Genomic DNA, 19,030 nt, shown 5'->3' with positions numbered 1-19,030 from the left:
GGGCCATTCCTAAGAAAAATGTTAGGCATGTGCTCTACTTCACATCTGATCTCCTTCAGTCACTCTGTGTCTTTCACTTTCTGAAATTTCCAGAATGTGTGCTCTTCAAGGAAACCCTAAGGAGGCAGCTGCATAATGTGCAAGAATTTTCTGTTTTAGAAAAAGCATCACCACATTAAGATCTGAATCAGTAATGTTTTTTAATATGCAGTGAATCTATCAAATATTGAGAAGAGCTGTGCATCAGCAGAAGCTTCTTGGACATCTAATGACTAAAGAGGTATTCCTTTGTGTTTTAAAGTTCGGGAGTCTGAAACTGTGAAACTGGCATTTTCTGTGTAGACTCTGCAGATGAGGACTACATGCTTGGCAAGGCTTCTTTCCTTGAAGCTTGGACACTTGAAATGGTAGTAACATCTTAATACCGCAGGGGATCATGATTCTCAAAGATTTTTAAGTGTCATCTCAACAGATTAACCTGAAGTATCATTTCTTCTTTTGAATACTACTTTTTTCCACAAAAGCATTAAATCTTCCAGACTTTGAAATTCCCTAACTCTTCTCCAGACAAAACAGGTTCTGTCCTTCTATTACAATAAAGCAAATATAGTATGTATGCAGCTACACAACGTACAGTGAAAGCTGCCAATGTTGTGAACCTTATTGTCATACATATACTTTTATATATATATATATATGTATGTATATCTGTTTGGAAATTGTTTAGGAAATTAGGAAAAGTGATTTGGGATAAAGAATGCCATTTAAAATGTCTCCTCTGGGTATAAGAAAACAATCTTTCTCCTACTCCCACTTTCCATTCATTTTTGCTTTTACTGAGTCCTTTTACCTGAGAGGGCAAACATTGCAGTTTAGAAATGCCACCACAGTGTGTCATGGGAGTTATGCTTTGGACACTGCCTGCTCACTTTCACTTCTTGAAAGTGAATTCCCAGACCAGACTGAATCTTTCTCATTTCTCTGATTACACATTTTTCCCAAATAACTTCATTCATTTTTCATTTTTCTCCAGTGAGCTGTACGTTTTTTTAGTTTAGGTTCCAGGATATAACATATAAAATGGACAGAGGTGAACAGCCTGATATAGCTTCGTTAAAGATTGCATATTCATGTAATCCACTGTTCAGCAGAGAGGTCATGCTTTGAAATTCTACGTTAAACTGATAGAAGTTGCAAAATTCTTGCTTTAATAGTGTTATGGTTGGACTGGTCAGGGGACAGTGATTATCTATCTACAATTTCTGAAAGAGTGAAATGAAATCAATCTGAATTCAGAGGGGTGACTATCTCTTTCCTATGTTATTTGGATTTTGGCTGCAATTATTCTTCAGTTTTTCCTGGAACATTATAGCTGCAGGCAGGCAATATGCACACTTATGTTACACTGTTTTAATTATGTTACATAAATAGAAACTGGACTCCACACTGAAACTCTTGAAAACATCCCATTTTGTCTTTCCTACCACCTTCACAAGTTCTTTTAAATAACCATGCTGTTATTTCCTTTGTGTCCAAGAGATGATTTCACTTTAACTAGCTATTTAGAAATCACAAAACCATGACAAGATTTTGAGCTAAAAATACTGAGGAGTATTTCTTCTGTGCACAGAGAGAGGCAACGTGTTACCATGTTTGTAAATGAGTAAGATTATGCTGAGACCCTAATTTTGCCAGGTATGGGTTCATCCTAGGAGTCCATAACCGGTTTAGGGAGTCCTAACTGCCAGTACCCTCCTCTTTCTGTTTCTAGAAAAGGGAGTCTCAGGAGTCATAGCCAGTCTTCCACAGTTCTTCTACTGCAATATGAGAAAAGATTAAGAATCACTTTCTCGGTTCATACAAGTATTTTCTTAATTCAATTTGTTAGTTATTTTTTGTTATCTTCTTTCTTCAGCAAGCAGGGCAGAAGCACTAGTTCTATTTAAATTTATGCTTCATAAACAAGGTGCTTGGTTTGACCATCTATGGGTAGACCATTTAAAAATCATTGTTAATCTGATTGCTCTTGGTTTAGGAGCTATCTTCAGAAGCAAACTATGAATTCAAAGAGCTGAGGTTTCAGTACTGTGCCAGCATGCACATTCCAAATATACACCTTCTCTGCAACTTCCAGACCTTTTACCTGTGAGGGATGGAAGACATCTATGTAATTTGCACATCTGTGAACTGAAATTTGCATGTATGGCATTTGAGAAATCCCTTGGAGACTGAAAAGCAGACATTCCAATAAAGAAAGACAATATGGTAATAAGAATACATGTTACAACAGCAAACACAGGCAACCAATCATTTACAATATAAGCAGAAACAGAGCTGACAAATAAATAAAGCAGCCTTTCTGAAAAATAAAATAAGGCTTTGCATCAGAAGAATATTTTGCATTTACATAATACCTTTCAATTTCAGTGCTTTACAAACATTAATTAACTAACTTCATGTCTAAACTAGAATAGAGGTTATAAATATATACTACTCTGGAGAAAAATATTTCTAATCTGGGCCAGTTTATACCAGCCTTGTTTGTACTGGTAAGGCTTATCACAAGGAATACTAAAGAACTACAGCCTTTACCCCTATGTCTTATCAAAACCCTGCAGAGCAGTGCATCCTCTTAGCCAGGTGTTATGCTAGTAGTTTGACATCTGCAGTCACCATCCACACCATAACCACTTAAAGCCCTGGTTTGCTCACTCCTCTCTCTCTCTGCCTCTCTTCCTCCCAAGAGATATATGTTAGGCTGGCAAGAGGGCAATTTTGATGGTATAACCGAAAGTAAACTAGGGGATTCAGCTAGCATCTGAGAACTTGCAGCCCCCAGATTAATGTAGTGATGTCAGCAGTAGCTTGTGCTGCAGACACGATCTCAGTTTCAAAATGCCCCTCTGATGCATTGATTTGTACTAATGGAGCCATGTTTAATTGAGACCCATAGGGGACTGTTTTCTAATCACTAAATGATGTAGCCCCAATCCTGCAAACACCTCTGTACATGTCTAATTTTAAGAAGATGAGTAGCATGACTCCAATGCTAAAGATCAAGCTTGTCTGCTTCTGAAACGTTTCATTTACACAAGCTGAGGAACATGAATTGCTGATTTAAAAAGTAAGGCTGGGATTCCTCCTCTTGATTTCAGTGGTACACTTTGGGAGCAAGACTGGACGCTAACAAAATATGTTAAGAGTCAAAGGTTAAAGTAGGTTTAAAGAGCATGAAATTTGCCTGGTGGTGCCCTGTGACATTTCACATTTTTAATTTAGGCAAAATTGAGACTTGAAAATAGAACAAAAATTGAGAGCAAAGAGGCAAACTTGAGTCTTTCTCCCTCTTTGCTCTCTTTTGCCCCCATCTTCCCTGGATGAACAAGTGCTCCAATCACTTCACAGTTAGCTAACTGGTGATACAGCTTGATATTCACTTTTAGGGCTAATAAGTGAAGGACAGATTGGCAGAGTTGTAGCTGCAGCACTCTCACTCCACAGGGCCATATCTTTACAAGAAAGGTAAGGTGTTAGAGTGAACCTCTCTGCCCCCTTCCATGAATACCATGGAAGGGAAGAGATTTGTTTCCTCACACAGTGTCCTTCTGCTATGGGAACAGTAGTTTGAGGTCTGGATGCAGAAAGTATAATGTTAGATAGCATCACTATAGAGCTAAGGAGGGTTTTAGAAGGAATGAAAAAGTTCAAAACTTTAACAGGTGTGGCATGCTATCTGTGGCAGGCTTACCAGGTAAAGCAAGTACAGGTAACTCCTACTCTCTGCAGTCCAAAGTCACAGCAGAAGGATGTGCATCATGGACTGAGGCCTCAGTTAAAGTGGCAGACACATTTGCCTAACCCTTCTTCTTCTGGTTTTCAGATATTCAACTTTTATTGACCTCAGTAGAGAACATAGGACAACACTGACCAACTGTAGCACTCAAAAAATCACCTCCAAAGTTTCTCAGAAACAGAAATGTTAGAAGTAAGGAGTCAGCCACTGATAATGGCCACACGCGTTTGTTTATAATGGGTAGTTCAGAGACATGCTAACTTCATCAGGTAGCCTGTGCTGGGTGATCCTTTGTCCTTTCTGTACATCTTCCTTTAACAGAATAAGGATTATAGTTGTGTTTTGAAATGTTTGCAGTGTGCAGACACCAGCGCAAAGGTAACATAGCCTAGAGCCCTTGTACAAGGGGCATGATACATGATGCTAAGGGTAATTTTCTCTGTACAGAAGATGGAGAGTAGGACACTTCTCCACTAAGTATAATAATAATTCCAGCTTTCCCCCCCCCCATACAGTTCTGCTAGAAGGCATTCATATCTATAGCACTGTGCCTATGCTTTTGCATATATGTTTCCATGTTAGCAATTTCTTGCAAGATCATACCCCTCTTGGTTGTGTAGCTGATTATATACCAGCCCTGCCATGGTCTTATGTATCCAGTCACCTCGATCCTCTTTTCTGGGTAGGGCTTCACCATGACATGGGCTTGCACAGTCAGCCATAGTCAAAGTCAGGGATCTCTCTCCCCAAGAGGAGCCCAAGAGGCTCCAACAGGCTCCATCTCTTAGCACAAGGGAGTTAGGCTCAAACAATGAAAGTATTATCAGCAGGAGTTAAATACCTGAACAACTTTGCGGATTTGGACCTGACAGAACGCTAAGTCAAAAGCACAAGATCTATATCCCTGTATTAAGCAACAATATTCCCTTCTTTCTGCTTGTTAGGAATTAGTATAGTAGTAGCCAGCAGGCTGTAGGGAAAACCAATAGAGTACATTCCTATTATCCTCCAGAATTTAGGTGCCTGGGCCTTGGGCAATTATCTTGCTGGAATAATAATTAACAAATTAGCCAGGGAAAGAACATATACTTGTTCAAGAGCCCCAAAAGAGTTCCACAAAAACAATCCCTTAGAAGGAGGCAAGTGTGCACAGTTGTGAGGAATTCTACCCCAATTCAATCGAGGATAATATCACCTTCAGGAAAAGGTATCTTGAAGTACATTTCTTTGATATATAAACTGTCCCCTCCTGCTGCTGCTTCTTGTTCTGTCAGATGCAAGCCTGTGTCCAATACAGTTTTATGCCCTCTGAAAATGTTCCTGATTGCTGGCCTGAAATGCCATTTCTTAGTTTGAATTCTGGATTATAAACATTTGAGCATGTCAAATCTTCCTAAATCTTCCTAAATCTTTCTTTAGATAGTCCCTTGGAGTCTCTTAGAAAGTCTCCTTAGAGAGTCTCCTTAGTCTCTTGGTCAATCTAATACTAAATCTGTGAAAGAGCTAATGGGGCTTAGACTTCTAAAGGACCAAGATTGTTTTGATTATATTACTAAAACTTTGAAATGGGCAAAGCACTAAAAAATACACTGGATATATATTCTGCCCTAGTTAGAGAGTAGACTTAATACAGTTTTGTCATTTTTTTTTCATTTCTGGATCTTCAATTGTTGCTATTTGCATTGCTTTATTCTGAAGTTAACATCAGGTTTATTTTTAAGTTAATGTTCTGTGCAGTAAATCTGCTTTCCAGCTAGGATGAAAGTAAGAATTCTTTCGAATGTGAATTACCAACTAGTCTCAAGAGGGCTTTTTTTTCCCCTAAAGAAGGCAAAACACCAGTGATTCACCGTCCCAGAGATCAATCTTTCCTAACACATTTGCAATTGTTCATTTGTGTAAGAAAGCCTTGATCAGACAAAACTCCCACTGGCTTCAATGCAAAAGCTTTACAAAAGTACCCAAAAATGTGTATTTAATTGTCTCCAGGTATTACATCATATGCAGATTCCTACCCTACTGAAACCTTTTTTTATATAAGAAATGGAGTGAGAGAAAAATTTAGAAGCTGCTGTAGCCTAGAATTTTCATATGTTGTATAGCAGAAGTTTTTTTTATTATTATTATTATTCTTCATGATGCACTAATTTCCTTTAAAAGTAATTCATGAACTGGCAGCATGCCAGTAAAGGATTATGAAATAGCACCCTTCTGCCACTGTGGAATTATCTGTGACACTTTCCATGTTCCCCTACGTGAGATGGGATCTGAGGGGAGTAAATCTTTATTTCTGTCTTGCACACAAAAATGGACTTGAGGGATTGAGGTATTTTGTCAATTAGATAAAGTCTGAGTATCTCCTGTGCATGGGCTGGGATTTGGCAAGGGGAGAGAGCTTATATCTTAATGTACATCTGGCCCATAGGTGAGCCAACATCTGGAGAAGATCTTTCTGTGCAGGAAGCCAAGAAAAGGCAAGCTGGAAGCATACATCAAGAACATAACGTCAGTGATTTCGGTGTAAAGTTCAAAAGTGACAGGCTTAATGGGTGCAGGTACTGACAAGACCTCAGAGACTGGCATTAAAGAAGAACATGAGAACTATTTCTGTAATGACTGGCGTAGTGCACAACTCTCAGGGCATTTGTTTCAGATGTTCGTCTCTAAAAGATGCTCTCACTCAGTGGACAACAGCGCTGTTCAGAGGAACAGATCTCATTTCTTTCTGAAAATCACTTTCAGTTGAAAAGGTTAGTTCTTCTGAATACTGTAAAATCTACTTAAACTGCCTGAAAATTAATTGCTCTCTTTGAGTATTAAATAATGACCCAAAGCTAAATAATGATCCAAATCTGCACTCAACTGAGCTAAAAAACCTTTTGCAATGCCACTACAAGAAAAATAAATATTACCTCTGCAGCTTCTATAATGTGTGCATTTGAGGAATGAAGACTGACCATGAGCATATCAACAGTTTATCTGTTATCCTAGTGAGAACATAGCACTCTATTAATAAGCAATTTTAAGTACAACATTCAAAAAAGAGTTAAACTCTATTATAGAGTTTACTACTTCTCAATCAGGGCATGAGGATTCATTGCCTCTGACGTTGTCTGGTAGATCTATGGTCCCTGTTCTTCTTAATGCTTATATTAAAACCCTGATTAAACCCTGCTTAAAACCAGGGTGGGCAGAGGAAGGACAGTAATATTGTTCTCCAGTTTGTGGTTTGAAACCATTTATTCTCCTTCTGTTTGAGCCAAGATCTTGGGAGAGTCCTAACTCTAACCGAAATTTAAACTTCATAAAACCATCAAATATGAAATGAATCATTGCATTGCATTGCAACCTATCATTGCAGGCCCAAAGGTACATAATTAATATTCTCTTTATTTTTCACATAGTGGAGTGCAAGCATATCATCATTACTGGAGGTTTAAAGTTAGGGAGAGTGTCCTGAGAATCATTTACATAGATTCCCCGTTTTCCTTTGCTTTCTATGTGTTCATATCATTGAAAATAATATTGTCAATTGCTTATCTGCATAATATGTTCATCTCTTCTCATTTAGTGCTGGAAGGACTGTCTTTGCTTATCCTTGGATGCAGGCAGCATAAACATAAACAACTTATTCTGAACATGTAAATAGGCTACAACATATGAGGAAAAATAGTATCTGTCTTTTGAAAGAGAAAATTGCTATACATACAAAGTTTCATTGAACATATTTAGAGCCCTATACTATATTTATATCAAAAAGTATTTTTGGCATATTTTTAACTAAAGTAACCGATTTCCTTTGTTTCTCTTGTTTCTTTAATTTCTAAACCCTTCCAGGAATAGGAAATCTCTTTGGTGTTCCTGGTGTGTTTAGAACGTACCTTTCACAATGGATGCAATTTTAGCTAGGGCTCCTAGAGGTGCACTCAGATCAGTCTTATGTTTTGTGATAAATCCTCTACACCAATTATTAAGGATCTGGGTATGGTAGCTCAGGACACAGTAGTTCATCCAAACTGCTCTCTTTGAGTTAGATGCCACAGTAGTCACAGATGCTACTACGTCAGGTACTTACACTGAAGAGGCTGAATGTAACCCCAAAACACTATTGCAGTATGGAATAAGAACTGCTGTGAAAACTAATTATAAAATACTTTTCATATGAGGATTAAAAAAAGAAAAAGGAGGGTATTAGGCAGATCGTTTAACCTTGTCTGATGTTTCCATGATAACTGTGCAATTCTGGAGGAACTGAGAATTTAATTCACGTCTCTTAACACATTTTAATCAATTTGCAGAGTGAAGAAAAAAGATCTACTAGGGAGCTGGAGAAAGACACAGGGAATGGACTAATTGTCATGCTACATCCAGTCATTAATGGAACTGCTCTACTGTGTCAGATCAAATGCCTTGCTGGCATCATGTTCTGTCTCTGACATGTTTAGGGAAGAGTATAAAATCAAGGCAAGTAGGAGGTGGCCTTTTTACTCCCACAATTGGGTGATCAGCAGTTTAATAGTCCCTGCAATAGAGAGAAGGATGTTCTTTCATCTAGTTTGATGTTCACTTCATTTGCTTCAGTCTCTTTATTGCAGACTTGCTAGTTACCTGAGAAATATTTACACCATTACAGAATGAGTGGGAACACATAAGGGAGCAGAGTGTTGGAAGTGGAGAAAATGGTAAATACAGTCACAGGACGTTCTCTCCTTACCTAATGAAAGCAAGAAGAGGAGATTTGGGGGATGGCTGAAGAAAAGCAGATTTGGGGGCTGACTGGGAGAATCATGGGGAGACCATGAACTCAACTCCACATCTGGGGAGCTGCTCCCTGCCTTGAGACTGAGTGTGACATATGCTGAGGAATACTTGAGGCTTGTGGAATCTAAAAATGCTCTTTGTGCTCTAAAAATGCAAGACTGAATAAAAACCTGCTTACGTGGGGACAAGCTGACTTGCTTGTTTTGTTTCCTGCTATATTCAAGTACAGGGGAAATCCTTACATGGAAAGGCTGCTCCACAGTGGTGACAGTAGCTGAGGTGATGTTACATGGGGACCCAGTCTGCGAGTCTAAAGTAACTGGTAAGGCTTACTGTATTTAAGGCTATGCCAGAGACTAGTGAGCAGCAGAGGATGAAAAGAGAACAAAAAGAGGTTTGGGAAATGATGGCGGAACCAAAGCAGGAAGGGTCCAATAACCCAGTGATTTTTAATGACCTCTAGTGGCCATATCCTCCATGGTTTTGTCTAACCTCTTTTTGGACTCACTCATACTTTTGTTCTCTATGATATTTTGCAGTCAGGGGGCAGTCCTGTAATTTAATTGCAACTACAAAATCATTTATTTTGTTTATTATAATCTTTCTACCTGATTATTTCATTCAGCGGGCCCTTATATTGTGAGAAAAAAATAATTGTTTCCTATTTATTTTCTCCATGATATATGTGATATATGTGATTATAGGCCACATATATCTATCTGATAATAATCAGATATTCAGCTTTTTCAGATTGAAGAGCCTTACCTCTGCTACTTTATTTCTCCTCATATATTAAGCCATTCTGTATATTAAATCTCTTTCTCTCCTTGCCATTTGCTGATTTTTTTTTGTTTTTTTTTTTTCCTTTCTACAATATCCTTTTTCAGATGGGGTATGTGTGGTATTCAGGAAGTGGGCTCATGATGACTTTACAGTGGCATAATGAGGTTTTCTCATTCGTTCTCTCTTTTCTGAATAACTGATTTTTGTTTGTTTTTTGTTTGTTTGTTTTGGGGGGATATTTTTTGCCTTTTGCCTGTGTTCAGCAGCACAAGTCCTCCAGAGATCCTTGGAGTAAACTCCAGTCTCTCATTTACCTTTCCTTCTTATCCTACCGAACCATTTAGTCTAGGGTCTTATAGGCTTGTCTGCACTTAATGCAGATAGAAGTATTTCTGATGGTGCCAGAATTAGCCTAGATGCAGTGGTCTAGAGCGAGGAATGAGGAATTTGCTCAAATGGGAGGTCCTTCTCCCACATCTGTCTGCCCACACGCTTGGCCACATGGTCCTATTTCTTCTCATGCTAGTCCTACCACTTGCCCGACACCTCAGCAAGCCAATTTAGCCAGCTGGCTTAGCAAAAAACTATCCACTTTCCTGTGGCAGGTCAGTTTAATGAGTTGAATGATGTAAGCACAAAGCCTGATGAGAATCAGACTTGGCACAAGGAAAGTGGGGGGAGCCTGTGGCTGCTCGGAGAGGATTGGGACCTCCCTGCTTTTAAGGACAGTGAAAGCTGCCCCAGATCAGCTGGAGCCATTTCATGTAAATCCATTCTTAGGGTACAGTTTCACAGGACTGCTGAGCTGTCCTACCAAAGGAGGAGGTCTTGCTCCTTCTCCCTTTTTCCCCATTCTTCTTTTCACTTTGCTTCTTCTCTTTCATTCTTTTAGTTCTGCTTCTAGTTCAGCTCCTCCCTTGCACCAGCTCTAGAGATCACACTGTCTGACTGATCTTGTCTGATCCCAAGGTAAGGCAGTTCACCTCAGTGACCGTGTCCAAAGCAGAGAAGGACCAAGCTTTTGTTGCTGGGTTGGAATCTGAGTGAGTTACGACAGCTTATGATGAGATCAGATGAGAGCCCAGAGACTGTATAAGATGAGCACTGGAACCGTGTGCCGGTTAAGAGGGAAGAAATGGAAGAGGAGGGCAAGAACACACCTTTTTTTGCGCGTAAGAAGTTCATTTGACTCTTTGCATTCTGTGAAATCATACCCTCGGATTGCTGCAGTTTAAAGCTCGATTGCACATATCCATGCTGCAGTATTTTTGCCAAAGGGATGTACACAATGCTCAGTGTGAGCTGCTTTGGGAGATGGCAAAGGGAAATGTTTCAATTTAAACCTTAAACTTTCTGAATAAGCACCGAAGATATGCATCCAGATTTCCTGTTCATTAAGCTTATCCAGATGGCAGGTACTACTCAAGTGTTTGCAGTTCCTTTCCCCTTTAAATACCACAGTCAATTGTTGACAAGTCTTTCTGATGATCTCAAGCTCAGTATGTGCAAATTTTAGGTAGTGTTTTCAAAAGATGAGTCCTGAGAACAGAACAATCTGCCCTTCTTTCATCACTTCTCCTAGGGGAAAGAAACTGTGCAGGAGAATGATTTGGCTAAGCCTCACACCGTCAGTGAAAAATGGAACATTACCAGCTGTTTGCCTTTTTGACTTTGATATGCACAACTGCGATTCGGAGGTGATCCTGCTCGCCATGAGTCTTGGCTGCTTTTTATGTCCACATGTTATGCTGGGAAGTGCCAGGGCCCTGGTCTGGAATGTTGGCCCAATATTCCTGGAAGATCAGAGCTCAGGTTTAAAGAAAACTAAAGACATGCACATACAGATACAGGTAGTTTGAGGCATTTTGGAAGGGTAAGGGTAAGCTAACTAAAATGTTGTGTCAACACTGCCTACGAAATTAAGTGGTCCCTCTGAAATGTTTTTCTACTAATTCCCAATATTCAGAAACTGGGTCATGTGTTGAGGAATGAAAGTTCATGTCCCTTCGGTTACTAAGAGAAATACCCATTTATTTTTGTTTTTAATGCATATACTTATATAAACTTGCAAGCATTTTTGCCCTCTATATTTTTGATTGAGCTCTGTAGATTAATTGAATACACTGTGAAACAGCAGGTATTCACTTCTTTTTGGTTACTGAATGCCCTTTATTCTTATTTCTAGTAAAGAACAATAATTCTTGTTCCTCAGGATTCTCTCCTTTATTATTTTGTAAGGCTTTATCTTACTCCCACTTACTTTCTTCCCAGTTCTGGTTAGCCTAATTGTGAGAGTGGAAAGTCTGAAAGCCTTCTTTTCTCCCTCAGCCGTGGGGGAAATGTCTGCTTATTAATACTGGAGTCTTTCGTACAACTTGTTGTGTAGCGACACTGAACGTAGAAGCATTGTGATTTACATGTATAGAGGTTCCCAGTTCCCACATTACATATCTTTGGTTTAAAGTTATTTTGCATTTGATGGTAAAAGAGGAACAATTTCCATGGTATTTTAATATTTTAATAAATTAAAATTGTGAGATAACTATTCAGGACTATTGGAACAGCTACAGATATTGCCAGGTTCCCATTTATTCTTTATTAAGGAGAAAACTGAATATTATTCTGCAGATAAAGCTATTTAATTTTACCTTTGCCAATAAAAATGGTTATATGAACATTATTTCTTCTCTAGGAAATTTTACACTGATCAGAATTTTGTGCCAAATATGACTTGAACATGTCTTAGGGACTGGAAAATCTTCGCTGTCCTCTAGATATGAGAAAATCCCCTCTTTGTGGCAGATATGACTTGATTCAAAGTCAAAGGAAAGAATTCTATGAACTTAATGGGTTTGGGATCATGTTCATAATGCCAAAAGCAGATTGCTTCTTAGAATGTCCCTTGGCAGCAGGAAAGGTGTTTTGTTTTAGCTTCTACTTTTCTTTTATTCGGGTGATTACCCAAACAAGTTATAAGAGGCTCCAATCCCTCTCTTTGTAGTCACAGCTCAGGGAATTTAGAGGCGTGGGACTGCACTGAAAATATGTGGGGTATTCCCAGAGCTGCCAGTAATAGGTAACCCATGGAATAGGCAGGCCCTCACTTTGTTTTCTTTAGGCTGCTGTCACTGTCTTGACTGAGGGAGGAACAGGGAATTTTAGAAAAAGCCTCCTTCAGATAAGCCTTCAGATAAGCCTTCAGACTAAGGTCTGATAGACTCCTATCCAGTCATCTCTCCTGTTTAATAAAACAATTCCCCATTGTGCTGCACCTTTGGGCAGTTGCACAAAGAGTTTACCCTGTAAAACGCGAGAAACAAGAGAAAGGGGAAAAAAATCGGAGTGATTTACATCTAATATGAACTTGTTAAAATAAGTGCACAAAGCAGAGGGCTGGGGTGAGCTGCGCTCGGGGCTTCCTGCCTACCGGGCCGGGAACCCTCACCCACGGGTGTCCGCCTTTGCAGCGCAGTGGGTCTGCCTTCCCTTGCTCCGCTCCGAAGCCGGTGTGCTCAGTGGAGGGAAAGAAAGGAAAAAAAAAGTTTTCCCTTTTGAAGCTTTAAAAAGTTTTCCATTCTGAAGCTTTATTACGAATCTCTCATCCCCATGGGGTTGCAGCAAACAGGAACTTTAATGCACGTTCATTTCCCTTTTGGCGAAGCCAGCTTATAATAATAATGAAGGTTCTGCAACATCCCAGTACGAACTGAGCCTCTGGTTGCTGCCTCCCTTGTTCTCTGCTAGGCCACGTTTAAGAGGTTTTCAGAGGTGCTTTTCGTCACAGTGGCTCAAACCAAGGTCTGTGAAGGTCTCTGTTGCAAACGGCACGTGTTTACTTAAGAATACAGGGAGGGCAAAGGGACCACAGCGGTCTGACTTTGTCCCTTCATCCTCCCATTACTTGTCCAGCACCCTGTAAAGACGTATTGCTCCTTGATCCGAAAGGCAGGTTATTATGTACAAAGAACTGGTGTGGCAACTGTTGCTTGCCCTTCATTAACGTTGCTGTTTAGCTGAACGACTTGACCTGAAGTAGCTGGAACCTCCCAGGGAAAGTTTTCAATCCTTTTGTTGTGTGTTTTGCCGAGTTCCCCACCGGAGCAAAACCCCTTCTTTCCCATTTGCTGGCTGGTGCCCTGAGGGTGACGAGGCGGAAAGTTTTGCAAGCTCTGTACATAACTTCACATCACAGAAGCAAGTGTGGGGTTTGTTCCCCCCCCCCCGGCCCCCCTTTCTTTTTCCTGCTCCTAAACGCCTTCTTCAAGATTGCAGCTGGGCAGGACTCCAAAGGTGCAGCAGCAGCAGCAGCAAGCCGGAGTTCAAAGTTAGCAGTAAATTACACAACTTCCAGCTCATCGCTACGCTCGGTGACTATTAACAAGCTGGAAGGCGCTCAAGGGAAAAATAGGGGAGAAAGGAACACCCTCGAATTATTTGGGGATCGCTGATGTTATGCTTCTGCCGCTGGGATCATGGCTCCCTTCGGAAGGAATTTATTAAAAACCCGGCATAAAAACAGGTAAAGTCTGCGCGTACGTGGAGGAAGGGCGGGGGGTGAGGGATGGATTTCTCTTATACTTTTTTTCGGTTCTGAGGAAGGACGTGTTGCTTTGGAACAACGCAGCTCCCGTGGGCTGCAACTTCGGGGCTCACCTGCGAGTACGAGCTGGGTCGGGGCCGGGGGAGCGTGTGCAGGGACGCGGAGGCAGGCGAGGGGCGCTTCTCTCCTCCTCTCTCCCGCTCCTCTACCTGCCTCTCCCCTCTCCGCCCTGGCCCCTTTAAGTCCTAGGCAAAACTTTCAGCAGGGAGGACACTACTCTTCCTAACTTTGAACCTCCCCCGTCCAAACCAACGCGAACATTTGAAGTCCCTCGTTTTAACAAGCTGGGACTAGACCGGGGCTGAAAAGAAGAGTTTGCCACCGCGGTGTGCAGGGGTCCTGCGCAGGGCGGTAAGTGCCCGCGGCCGTAGCGCCCTTCACCCGCTCTGGGAAAAAACTCGCCGAAGTTTCTCACGGGAGGGCTGCGGCGGGGCCGCGCCGGGCTGAGCCGCTCCGCACCGCGCCGCACCGCGCCGCGCCGCACCGGCCGGGATCGCGCTCGGGCTGCGGGCCCCTCCGCGGTCTGCTTTCCCCAGTTTTCCCAGGGTGGGAAAGCCGCAGGCTGCAGCTGCAAGGAATCAGCCCCGTCCCCTGAACTCGTCTTCTGGCTGGGAGGCGGGGGGGGCGCGTGTGGGCACCGAGCATGAGGAGGGGGGAAGCTTTTTGGTTACCCCCTAACCCTGAGCTCAACTTCGCTGCCTTTCTTTTTGCCCGGAAGAATGTTCCGGTTGACAGCTGTGCTCCTCAGGTTGGCTCCTGCGAAGTTTCTTTACGAGGACTTTGCCCCTCACTTTGTGCGTGCTTCCACATGCCATCCACATGAATTGTAAAAAGAACAAGCAATGCCTCGTGTGGAAGTATGTAATCATTTTGAGGGTTAGGAGGGCATTAAAGTTTTAAAGTGTAAATTTGCTTGGGGTGAACATGTTACTTTGGTCTCTATGGAATTTACAGTGGCTCAACCTGTCTAGCTAAGATTTACAAAAAAGTATCACTGACATTTTGGCTCAGGGATAAGCTCACAGATCAGTTGTGATCTCTTCCCCACTTTAACTGTTGTTCTCCAGTGAAATTTAGTTCATATTTAAGGGCACCCCAGGGACGATCTTTTTCAGAGGGAATAGGATTTGACCCTAAAAAGATGTGTAAAAATGTCCTGATTTTGATCCAAGTGCAGGTTTTGGCTTTTAGATTTTTCTCTGCTTATTTGACACACTGAGAGTTGTTCTGGAGATGTGATTGTTGTTGAGTCTGTGAAATGATTAACTTAAAACATTATATGAAATAAAAAATAGAACAACTACATCAATCAAGGTTTTAAAAATATGGTACTCTTTTAGAAACATTAATACTGTAGGTTACTGCTTACATAAGTGTATTTTGCTAATGAGTTTGGAAATGTAAATATTTTAAAGTATTCCTTGCATGGCCATTCTGTGTTCAGAACAGCTAGAAAGGGATACCTGAGGTTTTTTATCAAATTGATTTTACAGAAAGCTGAATATTTATTCCTATTAAAATATAAGTTTTGCTATTGCAATTATCTGAATAACTATACTAAATCACCAAGCACAGTTTCACTCCATTTTTATGCATCTGTTTCTCTTTGGACATTTAAAATACCTTCATACTAATTGCATCAATCTCATTACATTCACTGATGTGACATTGTGTTCCCTGGAAAAGGTCATAATCCAAAACTTTAAATAGCAATTAAAAATTGAAATATTGAAGGCAACACCACAGGGAACATTTATCATTTTCATTTCATTTGATCCCCCCCCAAAATGAATGCCTTTACGGGCAGAGAGGTGTTGCTGGGGCAAGAGGGGTAAGAAGGGAATGAAAGTCTTGTGACTATAGAAATGGGGGGGGGGAACCAAGAACAAAGCAAAATACATAATTATTTTAAAGATTTTGTTATTACGTATTCAAATATTTAAATTTCTCCGTATCTCAAGTTCACTTTCAATACTGAACTTTGAGAATTCACACTTTGCTTGTAGAGTTAGTAAATGGGTCTTGTACAATAGTACAATAGAACTGTGAAATAATTCTTTTTTTTATTATGATTGTATCTTTGCCAACTCATCTGAAATCTTGAATAGGAAGTCAAGTGACATTAAAATCTTAAGCTGTGTTTAGAGCAGTAGCTGTGAAGTTAGAACTTGTACCTCACTAGTCTACCATGCCTTAGTTTGCCTATCTGTAAAGAGAGACCAAAAAAGGACACACACGTATGTATGTATGTATGCATGTGGAATTTAATATACTATTTATTTATTGCCCATCTGTTTGAGAAACTCAGTTGTAAAAGAAGAAATATTGAGCAAAGGGGGAGTACAAGGGAAGCAAGCACTCTCCTTCCCCTCCTTTCCACTTTGCGTTTTCACTGAGAATAACGACCATTAACTACATCGGAACATAGCTCCTGGAGATAAGCAAATGAGGACTAAAACCTGTGTTTACACGAGGAGGACATAAAACTGAGTTAAATGGCTTAGTCAAAGCAACAAAAGTAGTTGGAACAAGAGCCAGAAAGAAAATGAAGGAGTTACAGTCATTTGCTCAGATAACAAGATGACACCTCTGTAATTAGTGCTTGTCTTGCAGCATTGCCTAGAGGTCCTAATAAAGGATCAGGGCCCTGTTTTATAGTAGACTCTTCACACCCAGGTCATAAAATGTCAGTCTCTGTCCCAAAGAACTTAGAGTGTAAACAAAGAGTTTAACTCTAACTCTGTGTGTGAGCTGTGATGCTAGAAGCCTTCAGAGAAAGAAACTAAGATTAAACCCCGAGAAGGCCAAACCTCTGTTGAGGTCTGTATTATTCTCTTGGGCTGCTGAAATCTAATTCATGCAGAGAGATGGCACAATACTTAGGTAGCCATTAGGTAGGTCTTCATAAGCTCTGGTTTGTTTTCAGAGAAGTACCAGCTAGGAATTTGTTTCTGACATATTTTATTGGCCAGAAAGAGCATGAGTGATATCTTGATACTTTTTTCAAGACTTGTGAGGAGTGTTTTATACTATTCTCCGATCTCCTGTGGCATCCAGAAATAATTATAATTCCCAGAACGAGTACGTACTTGTTAATACTTCCCCTGGGGAACAACACACCCAAAAGATAGCAAAGCTCCACCCATCTACAAATCCAAATATGCTCCATGAGGACAGGCTGAACCTTATAAGGCACTAAAGGAAAAAGGACCTTTTCCTGCAGGACTCAGCCTCAGTGACATGACTGAACCTGAAGGGATTTATTTTTAGGTAAACCTCTTAAAGATGCTACTCTTTGAAAGTTGTGATGTGAGGAAATGCTCAGCCAAAGACTGAGTATGAGAAAGGGTATTGAGTTCTTTATAGATAATGTCTAGTATTGATCTAATGCATTACACTTCACAGACACAAAACAGCTGCCTGTCCAAGTGTGAACAACAAAAACAGAGCATATATTTTTACAGTGCATATGTTTTATGGTTTTACACTGTATGAAATTTCCTGGTTGCTAAGTAACACAGGAATCTATGCCCCATTTATTTTCTAAGATTAAGACTACTCTGCTCTGGGGTACTAGATTTGATGACTTCTGAGAATGGGTCTTTAGGTTCTTTTTTCATTTAATTTCTTCAAATGTTACTCATCATCTCAGGGATTTGTGGGTGTATCATTGTCACCATGTTATCTTCCCAGTGATCTCACTCCAAAAGTTTGATTCCATTGCCATTTCTCTTTCATTGAGGCCATGTCCTTGGGATTTTCATCTAAACCTTAACCAAACTCATCAGAGCTCTAGTGTTCCATGCAAATGTTTGGTTGTAGGCCAGGGAAAAAGCAAGCCAAAAGGGAGAATCACTCTTCTTCACATAGTTGTCCTTGAAGCTCTAGGGCTATATTGTTAGGCACAAACAGAGAAATATTTTTGCCGATGTGATTCACGCTGATCCTAAATTTACCACAACCATTTGTATGCTCTGTTGACATACAACACATCCGAACCCACAGTACTGTTTGATGATAAAACAGTGGTGTTACAAATCTATTATTATTTAAAAGTATTTATTGCTTTTGCTCTTCCTTCCTGATTTTTTTCCACATTTTACCCTCAAAATCTCAGCCCCCCAGTAGTTAGCATGGTGTTTCTGTACAGGAGGCAATAATTTACTTTGCCTTCTCTTTTTTGTTTGCCTCTCTTTAATCATATCCTCAACTCTGGTTCACAGATAGACAGAAAGACCATGCATATGCATTCATTAGTATGCACGTAGAGGGAGTTCTTCCTGTCCTGAGAGTCAGAGGCCCCTCCCAGTGCGAGTAATATTCAGTTATTCTCTCAGGATTTATATTATAGTGCAGGATAATGAATTAGATTAGAGACTTCATCTATGTGATACTGACACAACATTATAATGTTCCCTCCCCTCCTCCCTCCCTCCAGTAGTTTCTCATTGTACATAGTTAGCTCAGTGACTTGAGTATTACTCTGAACACCTCTACTGCTTTACAGTTGAGTGCACTGTGGTACATTTTAAGCCTTGGTGAAGCAAAACTGAAAATACTCAGCATCTGGGTTTGGGCTGGAAAAGCGCTTGGAGATCAGCTGCTTGTCTGAATGAACTGCATATGAACTATACTGTAAGTCTAATGAGATCGTGGTCTCATCTTCTCAGAGGAGCGTACCCTGAGAGAAGTCTGTATGAAGTTATAAAAGTGCTTTTTGCTCCAAGAATACCTGGAACTTGGCATGTATGTTGTAGGGGACGGATGAAAGCTTATTTAGAGTCAATGGTGTAATCTATATTAAATTTTTTAAATGAAAGGATGGTTTTTGTTTGATATGCTTAGGTAATGACGGAACATATTCTTCTCATTATTTTCCCTTTGCCTTGTGTGTGAGTCGCATTACTGAACTATCAAAGAAGAGGTTCCTTTTTGAGCCAGAGTGCATCCATTAAAATTTATTCACTGGTATGGCTTGTCAGCTTTGTTTCAGGGGTCAAAATGGTTGCATACATCTTCTAGTAATCTCTGTACATATTTGTTCACTTCACTTTCAGGAAGAGCTTTTCGTCTAGCAAAATACTAACCTTATT

General features: G+C 40.4%; 1 protein-coding gene across 2 annotated transcripts in view; it reads left to right on the top strand.

The window, feature by feature from the left end:
• The first annotated feature begins 13,605 nt into the window (after positions 1–13,605).
• RASSF9 (Ras association domain family member 9) overlaps positions 13,606–19,030 on the top strand; it is a 29,432-nt gene continuing 24,007 nt past the window's right edge. Inside the window, exon 1 of one of the 2 annotated variants that reach the window (XM_009674579.2) lies at positions 13,606–13,856. In XM_009674579.2, the coding sequence (XP_009672874.1) occupies positions 13,810–13,856 (47 nt within the window). In that variant the 5' untranslated portion in view covers positions 13,606–13,809. Of the gene's footprint in view, positions 13,857–14,005; positions 14,289–19,030 lie in introns of those variants that run through there. The other variant, XM_009674580.2, reaches the window with a different exon arrangement.

This window comes from Struthio camelus, chromosome 1 (genome assembly GCF_040807025.1).
Source record: "Struthio camelus isolate bStrCam1 chromosome 1, bStrCam1.hap1, whole genome shotgun sequence".
NCBI lineage: Eukaryota > Metazoa > Chordata > Aves > Struthioniformes > Struthionidae > Struthio > Struthio camelus.
This window is presented reverse-complemented; position numbering and strand designations above follow the sequence as displayed.